The following is a 9,767-nucleotide window of genomic DNA, read 5'->3' on the forward strand; positions in this document are numbered from 1 at the left end:
ATATGGCCGTTTCCATTCTATATTATGTTGAGGAAGAGATAATAATGTAATGACAAGATTTGCTTGATTTGCATTATACTAATGGTTAATCTTTACGCGAGGATTAATATTTGCTAGGTGAGCGACCTAGCTTAAATTAAACCCTCACGAAAATTTCTGCTTTTACAGTAATGCAATTTCTAACAAATCTGTTTTGGCCAATTATAACTTGTTGATTTTATCAGGGAAAAGAAAAAAACTGTACTGTATAAAATATTTAAACAGTGTTCAAATAAATGTTCTAGTTCTTGAAATGTTCCAAAACTGGTTCATTTCAACAAACTTCATAAAGTCTGTATTCACAAACAGTTAGGTAATAAATGAGGTGTCCTAACTTGCAGATCTATCTCTTTAATAACATAGGCTGTTCAGGGCTCCAGATCATTTTTTTGGCCTATGAGTATTTACTCGTCATATTTTTTTGTGTATGAGTAAAATGGGTAAATCTAAAATTGACTAGGAGTAATTCTCCTGAAAATTTGTAACTGTGAAAAAAAAAGAAATCAGTTATATTTATTGGGTGTAACACCCATGAATTTGTTTGCAGCTCAGTTTCAATTCAACATTCTAGTTTTTGCTCTTTATTTTTCTCCCTTGGCTTGCTTGGGCTTCACATTGCTACCGAATCCAATAGAATACTCAATAAACCTTTAGCTATGTTTTGGGGATCATTTTTGTTGGTTTAAAGAATGTGTAGAGTGGACATTTTTGTTGTTTACTCCGCACTGGAAGTTGATATTTTAAATCGACACCGCTTTAAAATACACTGCAGTACCATCAATATTAATTCCCAACTATTTGATTTACGCACGCATTGAGTGTATAATATAGTTTAACCTAGATTTATAGAGTACCTTTCAATGCATGTGTACGTTCAATGTGGGAGAATTAATGCCAACCGTGCTGTGTTACATAAAGCATCCAGACGATTCAGATTTTTTACGCTTGTAAAAAGTCATTGTGTGCTTTTCTGTAATTTCATACTTATTTTTATACACTTAAAAATTATCAAGACATGCGTATATGCATTATTTCAAAGCGTAATTTACACTAATACACATCTTATCTGGAGCACTGGCTGTTACCCATCAGTGATTTGAGATCATAATAAATAAATTATTATATTAAAAAGAAATTGAAATTAAAAACATTTCTGTTTAAATTACTATCAGACCAAACTATCGAAGTAAACAATAAAGTTGATTTAAACAATTTGTGTTATGTTTCATTGTCAGTGCTTCATTAAATATAATGGTGGATTTCAGTGTTTCGAACTGTTGTATTATCACAATGATGATTTTACTGGTACAGAATTCTGGAACATGGAAGAACATGTTATAATTTGTTATATAAATGATCAAAATTTTGTATCAACTTCATTAAAGACTTAGGTGTACATTATGTACCATCAAAAATGTAAAAAACGTGCCCACCCCAGTCAGAAATCTATAAATGTCATGGAACTGTTTTAAGTTTTTCCAATAGAATTATTTTGACATGACATTTTGTGCCATATTGCATGGGCAGAATAGGTAGATATTGGTTAAACTATTTCATAGATTTCATAAATTTAAAGATCGTTTTGTTTGCTTTAAATGTTTTAAATGTAATATCTAAATATATTTCAATTATGAAAAAAAGATTTTTTACATTTTCACTTGCTGCTATTCATTCATGGAAATATTGCAACAGGTATTCAATGAGTGAAAAATATTTGAGCCGTGCCATGTGCAGGCTGGTCTGGATCCATGCTGGTCGCAAAGCCACTATGTAGGATCCATGCTGTTCGCTTTCAAAGCCTATTGGAATTAGAGAAACTGTTAGCGAACAGCATGGATCCTGACCAGACTGCGCGGATGCGCAGGCTGGTCTGGATCTATGCTGGTCGCAAAGCCACTATGTTGGTTTTCTCATGGCTTGGCTCATTTCTGTCTTGCCATGAATCCACTGTGTAAACACTTAATGTGGAGATTCATTTAACTGAACTCTAATTGCAGGTAAAAGGGCTTTAGATACAGAAAAAATGTTTTCAAGAAATGTTTATTTTGGAACAAGACATCTGTAAATAAATGGATAAGCTAACTGCCTTAATTAATAAAATGAAATAATGGTATTTTGTAATTTGAATGACAGGTGGTTTTGATGACAATGCTTCACTAGACACATGTGAGAAGTTCGACCCTCGTAGTGGCAAGTGGACCCCAGTCGCCAGGTTGTCTTGTCCCCGTGGAGGTGTTGGTGTGGCGGCACTCGGAGGGAGGCTATACGCTGTGGGCGGCCATGATGGATGTAACTATCTAAACTCTGTAGAGTCCTACAACCCTCTTACAGACAGGTAACTGATATAACAAATATTTATATACTTTATCAAATGTATTCAAACATAGTTGAAAAGCTGTAACGCAGATTCAGTGGTATTTTAAGATATCTGTTCCAGGTCTGTTTTCCATCTGGCTTCAAACCCTGCTCTAAAAACTCAGTTTATTAATTATCATGAAACAGTATGAAAAATCGTTTAAATCACACAGTAAAATATTATAATGTAAATCTTTAACAGTCATTTGTCTTACAAGCTACCGGTAGTTTTAATAAAAAAAAATGAAGTAAACAGAGAAATATAACACATGGAATAGAAACTACTTGTATAATAATTGCAGAAACTTAAACAATGAAACTGTGTTAGTTTTGCTGTGACTTAAAAATTTCGAGTGTAAAAGACATTTATTGCCGGCTTAACTTTGCCTCCTCTTGCTTTAAGGAGATAAACTATTTACCTCTGCTTAAAGACTTTGCTTATATTTGACAGGCAGTTACCTTGTGTAATATAAAAAAAAATGTGTTAATGATTTGAAGATAATACATGGCTTGGAAAAGATCAGTTTAGATTTCTTATTAAATACAGTCTTTGTGGTCTCTTTTGAATTTCAACATCAGTGATGAAAACAGACTCTGAAAGATGAAAAAATATCAACAACAAAAAAATGTCAGTATGTGGGATTTCTGTCTGAAAAAGTCAAGTCATTAATGGCAGTGATGAGTCCTGCATGGACTTTGATCATTCTCAGTCAGTTAGAAATATAATTATTTGACATGTTATGAAAATTTACATACAATTGCTTTTTAGCAAATGTTGTAAAAGCTTAAATTGAATTTAAGAAAATGTAAACAAATTCATTTGTTGATTATTATGACTTCTAAAATAGTTTTTCCCTGAAGATTCATTTAAAAGTGTTTTACCAACATTTAAAAAAAAACCCCTAAAATTGTTCCATCAAAAAGAAAAAAAATAAATAAAAAAAAAAAAGAAACATGTATGAATTAACAATTCTTTGGCAAATGTTTCATTGATTATTTAATAGCCTGAAACACAAGTCCAATGAACTGTTAGTCCAAACCAAAATCTACTAGTCTGGGACTAAGTGAATACTTCTAGTTTGAACCCCAAGTTATGTATAAAGCATTTGAAGTCAGTCACAAGTATTTGAAGAAGGGAATTTATCTTTGGTTGTAATATATTTAAACAACAATTTTTTTATGTTACCAATATCTGAGTTTGATCTTGTAACATTGATCAGCCTGCCCGCTTAACATAATAGAGTGCAAGACCTACAGACCGCAGGGTCACAAGCTAGACGATTTGATAAAAGACAGTTTGTCTGAAATTGTACCTCCGATTCATGTGGAGAAGTTGGCAGTTACTAGCAGAAAACAGTTAAGTACTGGTACAGATTCCAGGAACACTGGTTAGGTTACCTGCCTGCTGTTATGTAACTGAAATACTGTTGGAAAATTGGGCTAAACCCAAAACAAACAAATCAAATGTAATATCAATCAGAGCAGGCAGAGCAAAGTAAATTGTACATTCTAAGTTGGAAATGTCTTTAATAAAAACAGTTTGCATGATGTCTCAATAAAATTGAATGTTTTGTCCAATGACTACAGCAATGAATACATATTTAAATTCCTGTTTATATATAGTTGGGAAAAAGAGGCCAATATAGAGATTTCTCGTGCTGGGGCTGGAGTTGTTCTGTTACCTGGACCTGTGTCCCTGATTCCGGACAGTTCCGACCTTAATTATTTCACAAATTGTGGGGGAGCAGGTATGAAACTCCCCTGTATCGTTAATGTGCTGTGCCAGTTTCCAGCATGTAGGCTTTATGTATCATTTCACACTGCACTGTCAGCATCTTGAGTTTTCTTGTTTTGTTCCTGTTGTTAGTGACTAATTTATCTTTTTCTAATTTATGCATGTTGTAATAGGATTCAACCTATGGTTATTTATACCTGCACTAGAGCTCTCTGAAATTAAAGTGTTTGAATATACCCTTTGGACACCTGTAACATATTTACGCATAATTATGATATTAGTACTTTCAAAACATTCATTGCTCAGCCCTTATTTGACATCATTATGTGAATGTGCCTGGCTGAGTTATTTTTCTGGAGCATTTGCCATCACAATGTTAATAGGGCCTGACCTAGTCATTGTACTCCGATGATGTCATTGCCATGAATATAAATGTGACCAATCTGAGAACAATGAAAAAAGCTTTGAACATGAATTGTCCAAGTTTGTAATGAGGCATTTTGCCAGTTCCAGTACTTCAGATAAGTTTAACTAGTGTAAGATTTCCTAAAGAGACTAAAGGTCTTGATTTACGTAGTAGCTATTATATGATATAACCTATTCCTACACCACTGAGGTAAATAGATAGAGCAGGAGTGAGATAAATTTTACAAAGTTTCAGTTTTTTTTAGCTCACCTGTCACAAAGTGACAAGGTGAGCTTTTGTGATCACGCAGCGTCCGTCATCCGTCCGTCCGTGCGTGCGTGCGTCAGTCCGTAAACTTTTTCTTGTGACCACTCTAGAGGTCACATTTTTCATGGGATCTTTATGAAAGTAGGTCAGAATGTTCACCTTGATGATATCTAGGTGAAGTTCGAAACTGGGTCACATGCCATCAAAAACTAGGTCAGTAGGTCTAAAAATAGAAAAACCTTGTGACCTCTCAAGAGGCCATATATTTCATGAGATCTTCATGAAAATTGGTCAGAATGTTCATCTTGATGATATCTAGGTCAAGTTCGAAACTGGGTCACGTGCCGTCAAAAACTAGGTCAGTAGGTCAAATAATAGAAAAACCTTGTGACCTCTCTAAAGGCCATAATTTTCATGGGATCTGTATGAAAGTTGGTCTGAATGTTCATCTTGATGGTATCTAGGTCAAGTTCGAAACTGGGTCACGTGCGGTCAAAAGCTAGGTCAGTAGGTCTAAAAATAGAAAAACCTTGTGACCTCTCTAGAGGCCATATATTTCATGAGATCTTCATGAAAATTGGTCAGAATGTTCACCTTGATGATATCTAGGTCAAGTTTGAAAGTGGGTCACGTGCCTTCAAAAACTAGGTCAGTAGGTCAAATAATAGAAAAACCTTGTGACCTCTCTAGAGACCATATTTTTCATGGGATCTGTATGAAATTTGGTCTGAATGTTCATCTTGATGATATCTAGGTCAAGTTTGAAAGTGGGTCACATGCCCTCAAAAACTAGGTCAGTAGGTCAAATAATAGAAAAACCTTGTGACCTCTCTAAAGGCCATATTTTTCATGGGATCTCCATAGAAATTGGTCAGAATGTTCACCTTGAGGATATCAAGGTCAAGTTCGAAAGTGGGTCATGTGCGGTCAAAAAGTAGGTCAGTAGGTCAAATAATGAAAAAACGTTTTGACCTCTCTAGAGGCCATATTTTTCATGGGATCTGTAAGAAATTTGGTCTGAATGTTTATCTTGATGATATATAGGTCAAGTTTGAAACTGGGTCAACTGCGATGAAAAACTAGGTCAGTAGGTCTTGAAATAGAAAAACCTTGTGACCTCTCTAGAGGCCATATTTTTCATGGGATCTTCATGGAAATTGGTCAGAATATTCACCTTGATGATATCTAGGTCAAGTTCGAAACTGGGTCATGTGGGATCAAAAACTAGGTCAGTAGGTCAAATAATAAAAAAACCTTGTGACCTCTCCAGAGGCCATACTTTTCATTGGATTTGTATGAAAGTTGGTCTGAATGTTCATCTTGATGATATCTAGGTCAAGTTTGAAACTGGGTCAACTGCAGTCAAAAACTAGGTCAGTAGGTCTGAAATTAGAAAAATCTTTTGACCTCTCTAGAGGCCATATTTTTCAATGGATCTTCATGAAAATTGATCTGAATGTTCACCTTGATGATATCTAGGTAGTTTTCGAAACTGGGTCACGTGCGGTCAAAAACTAGGCCAGTAGGTATAAAAATAGAAAAACCTTGAGCCTCTCTAGAGGCCATATTTTTCATGAGATCTTCATGAAAGTTAGTGAGAATGTTCACCTTGATGATATCTAGGTCAAGTTCAAAACAGGGTCACGTACCTTCGAAAACTAGGTCAATAGGTCAAATAATAGAAAAACCTTGTGACCTCTCTAGAGACCATATTTTTCAATGGATCTTCATGAAAATTGGTCAGAATTTTTATCTTGATAATATCTAGGTCAAGTTCAAAACTGGGTCAAATGAGCTCAAAAACTAGGGCACTATGTCAAATAATAGAAAAAACGACATCATACTCGAAACTGGGTCATGTGGGAAGAGGTGAGCGATTCAGGACCATCATGGTCCTCTTGTTTAAAGTTGGTGTCCAAAGGATATAATAGCTTCTCTGTTTAGTGTTTTTCTATATGTAGACTTTTATTTGTTTTCAGACTGTTTTCTGAAATAGCAACCAGATTTTCTGTCTTGAAACCTTTCATGTTTAAGCAGTAGTAATAAATGTATACTTTTTAGCTCAACTTTTCGAAGAAAAAGTAGAGCTATTGCACTTGCCCCGGCGTTGCTGTCACTGTTGGTTAAAGTTTTTGATAATGTCAAATATCTCTGTTATTATCGAAGCTATTGACATGAAACTTTCAATAGTTATTTACTATCAAAGTCTACACCAGGAGAAACAATTCCCACAATGTTTGAATTTTGACAGTTATGCCCCTTTGTAACTTAGACTTTTTTGGTTAAAGTTTTATAAAGTTTTTACTGGCAAAAGCTCTAATTGAGAGTCAAGCACTGAGAAAAGTCAGGTGTGCTGTCTTATGGACAGCTCTTGTTATCTGGATGTCATCTATGTGGGAAAACAGCTTGAGTTTTCTGAAGGAAAACCTGTAGAGATATGTATAGTCTTAGTATTGTATTTCTACTAATTGTTTGGTAACCAATCACAAAACAGCACAAGTTCTTACCTTTTCTATTGATAAAATGCATGTTTTATATATCTTGTTTGACAAAGAGTAGAAGTAAAATTAGGAGAAAACATTATCCATGATTTGATTTTAATATCTTTGAAGTTAAATGATGAATTTATGTCAATATCTTTGAAGTAAAATGATGAGAATATGTCAATATCTTTGAAGAAATACATGTATGACTAATTCACAAGAGTTCTATGGAAGTATGCTGTGTATTGTAAGGAATGGGTTAGGTTAGTTTCATGGATATTTAACAATAAAACTTAATACAAAATTTATACACAAGTACATTTAATACTTTGCTTATAAATACATTGCTCTGTGTAATTGACATTGTGTTAACATTTTATGAAGAACTGATCTAGAACATAGTTAATGACAATTTTACACTTTTAGTGAAATTATATCATCATCTGTGAAATAATTTAGTCATACCTGCATGTAAGAAATTGTGCTTGTTATGAAATGTTTTTTAGGCATCTTGGATATATATAATCAGAATTCAGATGCATTTTGTTAGACAGATACTTGTTTTATTTCCTATTAAAACATGAGAAACAACAGAACTGAAATAAACTTTTTTTTCAAAAGTTTGCAGAATACGTTTCTATAGATGTTGTTATTAAATCAACCAGAAAGCTATATATATAAGCGATAGGCAAAATAGGGAATTGCATCCTCTGTCTGATTGTTTTGTATTTAAATGATTCAATGATATTTTGCACTAAAACTTAAAAAAATAAGTTTTGGTAATAAAACTGAGATTATTAAAGATATTTTAGAATAAAACAAAGATCCTTCTATCCTCGGAGGTCTTTAGAAAGATGTGTAGTTTATACCTGGGTTTTGCAAAATAAAGCCTAAATTCATAAAAAATCTGTTACTAATTAAAGTGGTTCAAACAATAGTTTTCAAAATTAATTCATTGTTGTAAATAATTATGTCTCCCCCAGGAGACATACTGTTTTTGCCCTGTCCGTCCGTCCGTACGTCACACTTCATTTCCGAGCAATAACTGGAGAACCATTTGACCTAGAACCTTCAAACTTCATAGGGTTGTAGGGCTGCTGGAGTAGACGACCCCTATTGTTTTTGGGGTCACTCCGTCAAAGGTCAAGGTCACAGGGGCCTGAACATTGAAAACATTTCCGATCAATAACTAGAGAACCACTTGACCCAGAATGTTGAAACTTCATAGGATGTTTGGCCATGAAGAGTAGATGACCCCTATTGATTTTGGGGTCACTCCGTCAAAGGTCAAGGTCACAGGGGCCTGAACATTGAAAACCATTTCCGATCAATAACTAGAGAACCACTTGACCCAGAATGTTGAAACTTCATAGGATGATTGATCATGAAGAGTAGATGACCGCTATCGATTTTGGGGTCACTCCATCAAAGGTCAAGGTCACAGGGGCCTGAACATGGAAAACCATTTACGATCAATAACTTGAGAGCCACTTGACCCAGAATGTTGAAACTTAATAGGATGATTGGTCATGCAGAGTAGATGACCCCTAACGATTTTGAGGTCACTCTGTGAAAGGTCAAGGTCACAGGGGCCTGAACATTGAAAACCATCTCCGGCCAGTAACTTGAGAACCACTTGACCCAGAATGATGAAACTTCATAGGATGATTGGTCATGCGGAGTAGATGACCCCTAACGATTTTAGGGTCACTCTGTTAAAGGTCAAGGCCACAGGGGCCTGAACATGGAAAACCATTTCCAATCAATAACTTGAGAACCTCTCGACCCAGAATGTTGAAACTTCATAGGATGATTGTTCATGCAGAGTAAATGACCCCTATTGTTTTTGGGGTCACTCCGTTAAAGGTCAAGGTCACAGAATCCTGAACATTGATAACCAGTTCCGATAAATAACTTGAGAACCACTTGACCCAGAATGTTGAAACTTCATAGGATGATTGAACATGCAGAGTAGATGACCCCTATTGATTTTGGGGTCAGTCTATTAAAGGTCAAGGTCACAGTGGCCTGTTCATGTAAAATCATTTTTTGGAAATTACTTGAGAACGACTTGACCTACAATGTTGAAACTTAATAGGATGATTGGACATGCAGAGTAGATGACCCCTATTTATTTTGAGGTCACTTGATCAAAGGTCAAGGTCACAGGAGCCTGAACAGTGACTTGAGAACCACTAGGCCAAGAGTGTTGAAATTTAGCGGGATGACTGGACATGCCAAGTAGATGATCCCTATTGCAGCCAACCATCAGTGTCTCTTTGACTTACACCCCTGACCCCTATTGACTTCTTGTCTATAGGACTTTGCATTGGGGGAGACATGCGCTTTTTTACAAAAGCATTTTCTAGTTGGAATAGAGATTCAACAAGATTTTTATGTAGTGTTCCTTTCTCTTTCATCTCTCTTGTATTTCTTCAGGCTAAATCTTTTAAAAATACTAGTAGCAAATATTAGTTGTAAA

General features: G+C 35.1%; 1 protein-coding gene across 3 annotated transcripts in view; it reads left to right on the forward strand.

The window, feature by feature from the left end:
• LOC123556815 (kelch-like protein 8) overlaps window positions 1-9,767 on the forward strand; it is a 41,690-nt gene that overhangs the window by 25,909 nt on the left and 6,014 nt on the right. For 2 of the 3 annotated variants that reach the window (XM_045347812.2, XM_053543141.1), the window contains exons 7-8: window positions 2,173-2,374; window positions 4,018-4,142. In XM_045347812.2, the coding sequence (XP_045203747.2) occupies window positions 2,173-2,374; window positions 4,018-4,142 (327 nt within the window). The remainder of the gene's footprint in view (window positions 1-2,172; window positions 2,375-4,017; window positions 4,143-9,767) is intronic. The other variant, XM_053543142.1, reaches the window with a different exon arrangement.

This window comes from Mercenaria mercenaria, chromosome 5, assembly GCF_021730395.1.
Source record: "Mercenaria mercenaria strain notata chromosome 5, MADL_Memer_1, whole genome shotgun sequence".
NCBI classification, from domain to species: domain Eukaryota; kingdom Metazoa; phylum Mollusca; class Bivalvia; order Venerida; family Veneridae; genus Mercenaria; species Mercenaria mercenaria.